Here is a 12,512-nt window from a genome sequence, read left to right as displayed (position 1 = left end):
TTGAATTAAATTGTGGACAACTTATTCTTGTTCTTATTAAACACGGTGAACCTTAGCTTTATATTTTTCTTTCTTTTGGTTTTGTTGTTTCGTTTGTATTGTCTTCTAATGCATGTAAAGCATTAGTATTATTATTATTAGTAGTAGTAATAGTAGTAGTAGTAATGTTACATGTTTGATTGAATGCTTTAAGAAATGTGAGGTTTATCTTTATGAATGTACGGTGATTTTTCTGTGTTACATTTGTGGGGCATTATAACACAAATACAGAAGAAATACAGTAACTGTTTTCTTCTGTACAAAGAAAGCGAAGCGACACACGTTTTACCCTAGCGAGATTCCGTAGTGAGGAATCCGGAAGCACTGCTGTTCACGGCTAACCACCCAACATGTAAGTCACTTCTTTTCTTTTTTTACCATCATAAAACAGATATTATGTTTGTTTTCCGCTGTTTTTTTCTTAGCAGGTGTGTAAGAAACAGGTGGTTGCTCCCGTAAGTTAAAGAGCCGTCACAAATTAGACGTAGTGTTAGCAGAGAAAGCTAACATAGTGAGCAAACTTTTCAGCTTCAGTGAGTGCCACATCGTCACAAACAGACAACAGGGCCTCAGTTTGCTTTTAACGCTGACCAAACAAGACACACATACGTTGTTACGTTTAGGTGGTTTTGTAGCTTGTTTGGAGTCAACATTATAAGCTGTCATGGTGATTTAGATCTAAAATTATGTAAAATGAGAGCACAACTGTCCATAAACTGGCCGATTAAAAGCTTCAGAGCCACATTTCATTCTGCATGTAGATAATATGCGCATGAATAAGGCATATCTATGTTGTTAAACAGCATTCAGCAGAAGTCTCGAAAGAATCCGAATTTTCTAGCAGTAAGAATGCGAAAAACTGTCTAACAAAACTTTAATTTATGAATTGTTTTAGAAATTTTAATTGTTTTTCAAGAAATAAATGTCCAGTTTTTGATTCAGGATAGTGCTTTCATTCAGTCCAAAGCTCGCATTTGTTGTGGTGGTATATAGTTTCGTCAGTGAAAACAGTGAGGGGAAATATTTTTCATTGAATCAAACATCGATTCAGCACTCCATCCATCCATCCATCCATCCATCCATCCATCCATCCATCCATCCATCCATCGATAGATGGGTTTTGTTAAGACTAGACTATTTGCTCTCATAATACTTTTTGCTTATGGGTTGTTGAAAATAGGAACCAGCAGGGTTTGGTAGACATCAAGAATTCCACTAAACTTTTCCGTCATCTGTTTGATTTATATTACCAAAAACTTTAGAAACTGCAGTCTACAGCACAAAGATCAAAGCTGTTTTTAAAGGGACAGCAAAGACAGAAGCATAAAAACTAATCAAGGGAATTATGAGCTGGAAACTTGGAATAGCTTGCAAGCTACATTTATGATTTCTTATTTTCCAGTAATCATTTCTCTTCTTTTTTTTTTTCTTTTTATTCAGGGGTTGATTTTGTGGAAGGTCAACATGAGGCACAGTCCTCCAGTCAGAAGTCCTCAGAGAACAAAAGCAGGACATTGATCCAGTGTTTTTCTCTTTGTTCCGCATTTGGATAAGTCGAGTTCAAGCCAACCATGGATCGGGAGGATGAGGAAGAGGAGCTGACGGTCAAGGTGGCACCGAAGGAGGTGGATGTGTTCACATCCGTGTGCTGCCTGGGCTACTTGTCCAGCATCAACCTCCTGGTGGCGGTGTGCGTCGGCATGTACGTATGCTGGGAGGTGACGAGCGAACCCATGATCCTGGTCATCTTCATCCTTGGCCTCTTCGTCCTGGGAATCGCCAGCATCCTCCAATACTACTTTGCCATGGAGAAGGCCAGCCTCAGCTTGTTCCACCTGTGGTGTGGCTTCCTGCTGGGACTCCTGTGTTTTCTCAACAGCCCCGCCTTGGATTCGAACGTTACAGAACTTGTTGCCAACTATCTCCTTGTGGCCAGCGTGGCGACGAAGGCGGTGTGGGCCGTAACTGAGCGCATATGCCGCTCCGTCCGCTACAAACCCATGCTGCTGTCGTCGTCTGAGTGGCTCGAGCTGTTTGGATTTGGAATCGCCAGCACCACCATGCTCCTTTCCAAGTCGGCGGCCATTGTTGGCTTGGTAGTAGCTCTGGGAGCTCTCGTTGTGGACTTGAGGATGAAATCCCTTCTGGCTTTGCCCAACTTGATCTGTTTTGCCTTGGTTACTTCTCTTGTGTTCTTTCAGGCCTTAGACATCCCAGCCAACCCTTATGCCTTAGGTTGCTACCTCGGCAGGCAGCTCTGTGAGCCCGTTTTGGACGTGTACTTTAGTGGGCTTGGGCCCAGTGAGCGCTGGATGCCAGTGCTCTCACTAGGGAAGGTGTGGAGGAGACTGTCCCTGTTTCCTCTGTGTCTAATGGAGGTGGCCTTCTTCGTCCTCGCTGCCTTAAAGGTAAGAACATCACTGTCAGGGAATTGTTCATTTAAAGCAATTTTATCGTCATGTGTCGGTCTGATAAAGTAGAAAGAGCTCAATGATTTCCATTTGCATGATTTATTGTTTTTCTCTTTTTCTCTCTCTCTCTTTCTACCAAAAACTGGGTGACGAAAGTTTTCAGTCTGCTGCATTGGTCTCAGCTCTAACTTTTTTTGGAAGGACAATTTTGTTCACAGGACCTTCATAATTCATCTTATTTGTTATTTAGGTTTATTTATTTTGTATATTTAAAATGTCTTCCAGTTACAGTTCTTCAATGGTCTTTCGAATGTAAAATCTATTGACCGTTGAGAATGTGTCCTTCCATTGTCGTGGTGTCAAAACCACAATTACAATAATTTCTGGGACAATTTATCATCCAGCAAAATTGACCACCTTGACTAGTCTAGTCATGTACAAGGTTTTTTTTCTCATGAACTTTTTCCGCATTTCTGCTATGTTGAACCGCAAAGTGTGACAAACTAAAGCAGAAAGATTACTTTTTGTAAAAGATAAATCTATAAATAAAGAAAACGTTTAACATTAGCCTCCCTCTCCAGAATTCCCACCTACTTCGTGTTGGTCTATCTATCTACGTGGAGAATTGCAAGGGTTGTGAACATTTTGGCAATGTTTGTTATATGGATTTATCTAATAAATATATATTTGTTACCTTGTCTCGGACAGCTTGGCCACTTGGAGCTTTGGTATCTGGTGATCCCCGGCTTCTGCCTGTTTGGCCTTTTATGGGCCATCTGCCACATCATTTTGCTGATCACTATTTGGGGCTTCCACACCAAGCTGACCGACTGCCAGAAAGCCTGGCGGGCCCATCCGTCAAGTAGACGGAGTCTGGACCAGGTCATGGCCTCTCGGGGCATCCGACACTTCTGCCTCATTTCAGAACGCCTCGTCTTCTTTAGTCTGCTGTCGACTGTCATACTGGGAGCTGTGTCATGGCAGGTAAGATATAGGCTTAAAAGCTATTACATTTTGCCACCATCTGCATGCGGAGATGTTTATGGAACACCCCAATGGTCATGTCGAGAGTTTTTGTCTACATCACTGTCTTGACATCATTTCATGTCGCTCCCCAAACGGAGCCTCTTTTGCTCTTATGTGAAACAAATTTAAATATCCCCATCTACTTGCATGACTAGTACTGATATCTTAACTGGCCTTATTAGGCGCCTTGGAAGAGTTTTGTGGGCACATGTCCTGACTCACAAAATGGTGAATCATGGTTGCTACCAACTGTGAATGTGCCTTAAAAGCTTTCTGGAGTTTACCTGAGATTGCAGTAAATGTCTTCCAAGGTTGACCACATAAGTCCATGTAGCTAAAATTGTATTGTTGCAGATGTAAAATAACTTTTAACAAAACTATGGCTGCAGCTAACTATTTCCATCAGTCAGTATTCTATCGATTGAGTTATCAGATAAAAAGAATTGGTACATTCTGCAGACTTTTTATTTAACTACTTAAGCTTATTTTCACAAAAAATACATGAAAATGCAAATAAGCAATAATTCCATTCTTTTTTTTCAAATAACAAAATCAACATTTTATTGCCCAAAATGCAGTAACATATCATTCCTTTCATTCATTTTTGGTCATTTGTACCAATAACCGATTATCGAATTAGTTGATGATTATTTTCAATAATTGGTCACGATTAATCAGATTAAATGGTTTTTAAGCCGTAATCAAGATATAACTTGTTACAGTTTCAGCACTGTGTTGGTTGAGAAGGTAATTTTTTTTATTAATGAAGCTAGATGTGTAAATGCATTTGAAGGTGAGTTTATTCAGCAGAACATAGCATTGATTTGGCTTTTGTCAGAAACTATTTTCACGAGGTTCACTCAGATCACCATGTCACCTTGTTTTGATTAAATTCCTGACCGTGTCTTACCAAAAACGCAGGTCAGAAAACTGTAAGTTTTAATATACAGCAACTGAACGACAACTTCAAAGCACAATCACAAATCAACCCCTGGTTTATTTATTTCTCTTCAGTGTAACGCGACGCTTTCTCCATTAAGATGGCCTGTCATGTTTTTGCCTTTCGATAATGGCGCCGTCAGTCCTCGACTGTGTTTCTGTCTCAATGCGTGTCGGCGCCAGTTAAGTGAGCCTGTTTGTCTCGATGCGAGCCGTTTGTGGGCTAAACAAAAGCGACTGCCTGTTTGGATTTTCGCAGCCCTCCAACGGTCTCTTCCTGAGTGCCCTGCTGGCGGTGTTGCCCTTGGAGTCTCTCACACACGGCCTGTTCCAGGAGCTGGGCAGCTGCCTGGGAGGAACCTGTGCTGGCTACGCACTGGTGATACCTACAATCTACTCCAGGTACGACCATCCCGTCAAAGACGTGTGAAAGGCCTTCAATTAAGTCAGTTGCAGATGCATACGCGCATGCTGAAAACTGTCTCCGTTTTCTTTTACTCGTTTTAAATAGAATAGAAAGAAATGCCATAGGGAAACAGGTTTTTTGGTTAGTTTGTTTATTTATTTTGGATATTCAAAATGTCTCCCAGTTCCATTGCTGGATGTTCTTTAGAAATGAAGGTTTTATTTTAGATTTGAAAGGATGTACTTGCATTAATATTCCATAATAAGAACTATTATTATATTACATGAAAATAGAACAGAATAGAATATACTTTATTGATCCCCAAGGGGAAACAGCTTATTAGTTGACAAGCTACTCCATCCAAAATGGTGTCCAAATGGGAATATTCTCTTTTACTGCAATAATTCTGGGACAGTTTGTCATCATGACAGGCCGAACTGTTTATTAATAACTTAAAATATTGACAAGACTACATTTAAAATATGTCAAAACCTTTCTTTGGAAGGTAAATATTATTACGCTCCCTCTCTGGACTTAACGCAAGACTAACTGGATAAAAAAAAGTTGACAAAGTTGCATAAACATGTCAATATTTGAGCCCTACAGGGATCACCACGGGTTTCTTTTGCAGCATACTAAGTTGTTCAGCTGCAGCAGACTCTGAGTCAAAAAAAAAAAGCAGTGTTTTTGAAGTTGCCTAGTCAGTCAACAGAAGCTAAACACCGCTTACGTGGTTGTGTTTTCAGATATGAGAACACCTTGGCTGTCTGGATGCAGACAGATTCTAGTGGTATTTCTGGCTACTGTCTGAATGCCAAGTCTTTTAGCTGCTTGTTAGCGTCTGGAAAACACACACAGCTTACTCTAAAAAAATATATATCTTAGTTTGATTTTTAGGCGTTTTAGATATTCTGGGTGCAAGTCTAATTCTGCAGGGAAAGACAGAGGGAGAAAATCAGCAATAAATAATCAACCTCTTGATGGTTGCACGCCGTGTTTTCATATTTGCAGGACCCTCTCAGGGAGATCAGAGAGGTAAGGAAAGGGGACACAAGTTTGGTAAAACAAAAGGAAGCGAGATCTGAAGGCTTTAAGCACTGAGGGAAGGTGGTGGAGGCAAGGGACACACAACAGAGGTGAGGATTTTATTTAAGAGGGGCAAGAGGGTGAAGCTCTGAGGGAGCTTGGGAGAAAAGAACTAGATTTTTTTTTTTTAAGATGAAAGAAGAAGTGTCACAGGGTAAGACGTGGTCTGAATCAGAAAGTTCTAGCTTCGGCTCCCAAAAGCACAACGGGATCTGAAATGATTAAAAGAGTTTTCACTTTTTCGCATTCATCTCACTGCCACAAAATGTAATGTATTTTATCAGAATCGCATGTGATGGGCCAAAAGTAAGTAGTTCAAACGCGTGGAATCGAAGGAAATGGAATGCATGCAAAGCACTTCCATATCATCATGCTGCCACCACCAAAGCAATTTTGTCTTTGCCAAAGAAAAGGATTTCCCACCCACATGCTTTACTTCGCGGATGATGGGTTCAGGGTCATGCTAATTAAAAATCGTGACATTTGTGGTTGTAACTTATTGAGAGTTTCTAACGTTTACTAAAACTTGACATTTTAAAAAATATATATTTTTAGATTTTAAGGAGACTTTTCACATCAAACATTTAGATAAACATTTTAAGGGTATGTATGGAGGTGATAGTGAGGGCACAGGGATGGGTTATGTGTTGTGGCTCCTGTATGGAGAGATCTGTAAGTGTGATGTATGACTTTGCCATCCACTTGACCATGAATAACATCAAGCCCCGAAGATAACAAAAAAGAAAATATAGGGCTGCCCTGAAACGCTGAAAGCCTTGGCTTGTTGTGTGTGTGTCTCTTATCGTGTTGTTGTTACTGTCTGGGAAAGCCTTGTGCCACATGCATCCAAATACTCTTTGAGCTCACCTATTTTCAACCTTGTTTTTTGTTGTCTTGACCCATTTCTGCCCTCGTTTTTCAGTGTTTCTATATTTTGCTTTGCTTTCTTTCTCTGCTCCTGTCCTCTATTTGTCACGTTTCTCAATGGAAGCGAAGACAGTTCCCTGCTCCCAGTCGCGTGCCACTCCATCATCCACTCTCTCTCGTGATGGGAACAAACCAAGTCATTCATCTCTTCTCTGCTGGTGTCACTTCTCTGACTTCCCCGCTCTCACGTCTCTCTCTTCTCTCTCTGTGCCTCAGTGCCAGCGGCCAGCCCACTCTCCTGCCTCCCGAGCACGTTCAGGAGTTGAATCAACGCTCCACGACCATGCTGAACAACATGCAGCGCCTCTTCACGCACCACATGATCCAGTCGTTCGGCTGCGACTACTCCACCAGCGGCGTTACCTTGGAGACCGTGCAGAACAAGCTCCGCAGCTTTCTGGAGCTCCGGACGGCAGACGGGCCTCGTCACGACACGTATTTGATTTTCTACAGTGGGCATTCTCAGAAAGGCACTGGGGCCTGGACTCTGGCAGGTTAGTGCCCAACTGCCATCTTGGTTTGTTAGCAGATGCGTAATAATATTACAGCACAGTTATTTGTGGAAAATATTTTCTTGCCATTATACACAAAAATAATCTACTCATATTCCTTAAATTTCTCCGTTTTTGTCATGCTTTATTGGGATTGTAAGGAAGCATTCACACCAGGCCTGTTTAGTCCGCTTTAATTGAACGCTAGCTTGTTTGCCTGGAAAGTCCAGTGTCGACCAAAAATGTGAACTCTATGAATAAAAGGTCTCGGTTTGGTTAAAGTGAACTCTGGTGCGGTTAGAATGCGTACATGAATGCAAACCGACCGGAAGCCGCTCCAAAAGCAGGAAGCAGGCTGTAGCGCAGGGCATTCTGGGTAAATACAACCAAAACAAACGTTAGCAGGAGAAATGGATCACGGTCTTTTGCGAAAGACAAAAGAGAAATCCCACAACTGCTAAGTTCTCAATTTTCGTTAACATTTCGTGAAGAAGGAAGTTGCGCTTTTGTCTTGAGAGGTTTTTGTGTTGCTTCCTTTGGTGGTTCTCCTTGCAGCGCCACCACAGGCGAGGAGGGGAACAGGCTTTTCAAAGGGTTTTTGGTCCGTTTGACACACAACAATGTGAAAGTGAACCGCACCAGCTGAAAATGTAGCAAATGTTTTTTTTTAGTTTCACCTTCGTCTTAACTGTTCCACTTCGTTTTTAATAGCATTCCTTTTTCAATTAATAAATAAAAGCATCATTTAAAAACTTCATTTTTGTATTACCCCGTTTAACTTTGTCTGATATAAACACTTGCTCAGTGATCTGAGACACAAAAGTATGTCACAAAAAACAAAAATAGAAGAACTCTGTAAATCACAATATCCTTTTCCTCCCCCAAGGAGGCGAGAGTCTGCACCTGAACCAGCTGCTGGACACCTGGAAGGAGAAGAACGCCGGCCACGGCTCCCGCCTCATCATCGTCCTGGACACGGAGAACTCCCTCCCGTGGGTCAAAGAAGTGCGCAGAGCCGAGGGCGTGTACATGGCGGTGCAGGGGGCCGAGCTGCCGCCCTCCAGGCTCGACCCGGAGTCCGGAGATGTTCCCCTCCTCGGCGACTTCACCTCCGAGTGGGTGGAGTTCAACTGCGACCCGACCGGCGACACCCAGTGGGCCGAAAAGGGCAGGACCGTGACGGCCACGTACGGCGTGTCCAAGCACTGGAGCGACTACACGCTTCACCTACCCACCGGTAGCGACGTGGCCAAGCACTGGAAGACCCACTTCCCCAGGGCCACATATCCCATGATCCACCTGTCCAACTGGTGCTGCGGCCTGAACCTGTTCTGGCTGTGCAGCGTGTTTCTGCGCTGCTTCAGGAGGTGTAAGATGGCCTGGTTCCCTCCAGCCATTCTGGACACCGGGCAGGGCATTAAACTGGTGCATTCATAGGAGACAAATGGATAAAAATATTTTAAAAAGTTGGGTGGTTTCTTAATTTGAAGAGGGTGGGTTTGTTATTTTTCTGTTAATTTTCTATCAAAAGTTCTTTACATCTGAAAAAAATGCTTTTTATATTTCTCATTTACATTAGTATTATTTTTAATATTATGTGTAACGGTTTGTTGTTTTTTTTGCCGCCAAAGACCAAATGAAAGACAGAGAATGAGAAATGTTTTACAACTTTTTTTATTTTTTTCAAATTGTGCCATCTATTTATAAAGTTCTGCCTTTACTAAGGGATTTGGGCTCATCATACCCGCCATCTCGTCTCCTCTTATAAATCAATACTTTACAAAAGTGATTTTTACACTGTTCTGCACCTCTTTTCAGTCATTTTCTCCAATCAAGCTTAAGAGTTCTTGCGTTTTGTACAAATTTATGCTGCGATGTAGAAAGTATTTAATCACCACGGAACACATTGTTTCGTTTTTTTTTTATTGCACAGAACACCAGAACCCATTTTGATGATTCCTCCGTGCAATGCTGCTTTCAGGGGAGAGTGTTTCACAAGTGTTTCCAAAGAAGGTCAGGTAGCATCATTCATATGCAAATATCTCTACTGTTGGAACAAATATTGCAAAATAAACATGATGAATTCTGATTTGTTGGAAATGTTATTGGAAATGGCTATTTAGAGTTAGAGGGGCTAAATTCCAATGCGTGCCTCACTTTTCAGATTGAAAAAATGCATTCTGCTTAACAATCGCTCCTTGTTTTGTGCTCAGAACAAAATATAAGCAACATTGCTGACATTGCCATGCAAATATTAGGACTCTGAGCGAAAAGATGAGCGAGGGTGAAAGGAAAAAATCCAAAACAAGGCATGAAGCGTAATCTCAGCAGAGTTTGCTCGGTGAGATCTCGTCTCCCTCGTCTCGGGAAGCCTGAGGGTCCGGTTGCCGGGGCAAAGTTTGGGGGAGACCTTTAAAAGATCAAAGGGGCGGCATTTGTGTAGCTGGGAGAGCCGAGGACAAGAGAACAACAAACACACTTAGTGGCAAATACATTTAAGCTGTTCATTTTGTTTCGTTGCTACAGAAGGGGGGAAAGAAAATTCAGGATTGTGCTTCTTTGTGCTGGTCTTTCAAATTAAATTCAGTTTAAATACATAGAATTTTGATGATGTATTGTGAAAAAAAAATATGTAAAAGCTTAATGTAGGACACATCTCTTGTGGAAATACACGCGCTTGTTAGATAAAACTTACACCAGATGACATAAATACAACAGCTGTGCCTTTAGAATATCTTGGATGCTTTATCAACACTTTAAAGTCTGCATTGAAAATCCGCAGGTTGCATCATAAATTTTGCACCTGCAATGGTATTTTGTTTTAAGAGGAAATATATATATATATATATATATATACATTTGCAGTTCTTTCCAGAAGTCTGGCTCACTGTGTCTTGCAGTTCGCCCGACACTGAAATGTCAAAGCTATTATCTCGCATTACAAGTCTGTTCAGAGGCTTTTACACCATGCTGGATTTAATGCCACTTGCTGGACAGACTGCTCAATTTTCACAGCAGTGGTGCAACCAAAGGGAAGGGGGTTGAGTCTGTAGAAAACACAATATTTCACAGTAAGATAACTTGTATTTGACCTAACGTGCTGTAATCCAATATACAGACGTAATTAATTGTATGTCATAAATAAAAAAAGGCTTGACATTTAAAATAAATACCCAACAATAATTACGTTAATATGTTCTTACACGTTGAAACGTCTGCAAATTTGTCTTCTAATTAAACACTTTGGGAAACATTCAGAAGCATTGGGGGTAAAACGATGAGGCCTTTTCATGGGTCTCTAACTGGCTACTGAGATAATAAAAAGAGGATACATGACACTTCAACTATAGTTGGTATGGGCAAGAGTTATGAGCTTCAGCAGAATTGGGGTCGGATGAAGCAGACCTTTCAGCATCAGTTATTCCATCACTTTGTGAATTCAAGGTCAATACAGTGAATTTAGACAAATATGAACTGTCTTTTATGTGGGCAGCCTTTGCTCCCCTTTGGCATACATAGACTTCTGTGTAGCCACGACACGCACAGAGAGATGGAAATCAGAACGATGATCAAAATGCAAATGAACAAAAGTCATCGTATTTTTTTTGTTGTTTTTTTTATTAGTCGGCCTATGAAAATTATTGTTGGAGTTCATCTTAAATCAAACTACGCTGTTGGTTCTCACAGGCAGCCAGATACGCTTAGTATGAGCCAGATGATGCTGATATGCCAGATTTAATTAAAAAGCGTAAATCGGAGCCTAAAAGGACTGTCAGCCGTCTGTGTGGGATCGGAGGCTCGGTAATTAGCCGCGCTGTCACAGTCGGGTTGAGGCGGGATGGGGCGAGGCTGAGCAGGCTTAGTGAAACAGATGAGATTTTCCATTCTCATCACACATCTGGAAGCCCAGATGTCTTCCTAAGTCGGCCAGGCTTTAACCCCGTAGTTCCGCTCCCGACAAATGCTCATTTAGATGTCATCTGCGAGACTCAGCCGAGGGTTTTTTGGTGCACCTTGGTAGCTCTGAATAAAACACATCTGCTAAATGAATCCTATGAAGCGTGCTTTTAAGATTATCTGGTGGAAACTGGATTTCCTCTGGGAAAAGTGTGTTAAAAGTTGCAGAGACAAACTTTGTTTTTCCACGCAGAATGATAATAAGCTGATGCTTTGTGAGCTTTAGTCGTCTGAAAAGTTACTAATCTCACTTTTAATACGGAGGATATGTGGATAGAGAGACGTTCTTGCCCATAAATGCCCAAATTGCCATCGTCCTATAGATGCGCACCAGGAACACGTCATGGGGCATCAATTACAGTGCTTATTTTTGGCCATCACCTGCTTCATCATAACCTTAAATTTAATATTTACAAACTACCGTAAGATAGTGAATGTCAATGTCCCCCAGGTTAAAGAAAAAGTCCAAATCATTCATAATCCACCTCTGTTCCATGCTTGATAGTTCATCAAATGTAACATTATGGACAAGTATTTTCAGAGAAACTTAAAGTCTTGTAAATCCTTTTTTTTTTTTGCCTGAAAAAAACAACTAGTGGTGTGGCTGTCCTCTGTCTGATGCTTAAATGTCCCACAGCAGCAAATGCACCGTGATGGAAAGGCTGATGAGGTTCACCTGTTGGTGAAATGCACAACCAGGACAGAAGCCTGAGAAGACTAAGAAGAGGCTGATGCGCTGTTAGGTGTTTTGCGATGTAACCACCTGCAGTCAAACAAAAAGTTTTCACCCTGAGGAAAACCCGCCTTTAAAGATGGACTTGCCGCCCACTGAGACTCTGGACTGAGCTTCTGAGGCAACCAGAGGAGAAGCTGCTTTCCGGAAATGAAGGTCCAGGTAAGCTAAACATTCCGGTCTGTTGCTATGTCTGGCTAAACCACTCCCTATTGCCATTGACCCCAGACATTTTCCCCACACAGAAGTTAATGGCCTTGTTTACGTTTTTGGTGTTATTTAGTTTTGGCTAAACATATTTATACTTGCGTCTTCTCAAGACAACATCCCATTTGTCCCACAAATCGCTCAAAGTCCCCTTAGAAAACCTACAGTGGCACGTTTTGCTAGTCTTAGGCAGTTTTTGTAACCATCTTTAATGCTTCCTATATGTCTGCGCACAGGTTATCAGAGTTGAGTAGTAACTGGTTACATTTACTCAGTTGCATTTGCTTGAG

General features: G+C 41.6%; 1 protein-coding gene across 1 annotated transcript; it reads left to right on the top strand.

Moving 5' to 3' along the window:
* Positions 1-290: 290 nt before the first annotated feature.
* Positions 291-9,414, top strand: tmem168a (transmembrane protein 168a). The gene is made up of 6 exons (XM_028044149.1): positions 291-391; positions 1,480-2,447; positions 3,159-3,434; positions 4,675-4,817; positions 7,051-7,328; positions 8,212-9,414. Exons 2-6 carry the CDS (start codon positions 1,611-1,613, stop codon positions 8,760-8,762), a joined length of 2,085 nt encoding a protein of 694 aa, XP_027899950.1. The 5' UTR covers positions 291-391; positions 1,480-1,610; the 3' UTR covers positions 8,763-9,414.
* Positions 9,415-12,512: the final 3,098 nt, after the last annotated feature.

The sequence above is a fragment of the Xiphophorus couchianus genome, chromosome 17, assembly GCF_001444195.1.
Source record: "Xiphophorus couchianus chromosome 17, X_couchianus-1.0, whole genome shotgun sequence".
Lineage (NCBI taxonomy): Eukaryota > Metazoa > Chordata > Actinopteri > Cyprinodontiformes > Poeciliidae > Xiphophorus > Xiphophorus couchianus.
Note: the sequence above shows the minus strand (reverse complement) of the source record. Positions and strands in the feature narration are given on the sequence as shown.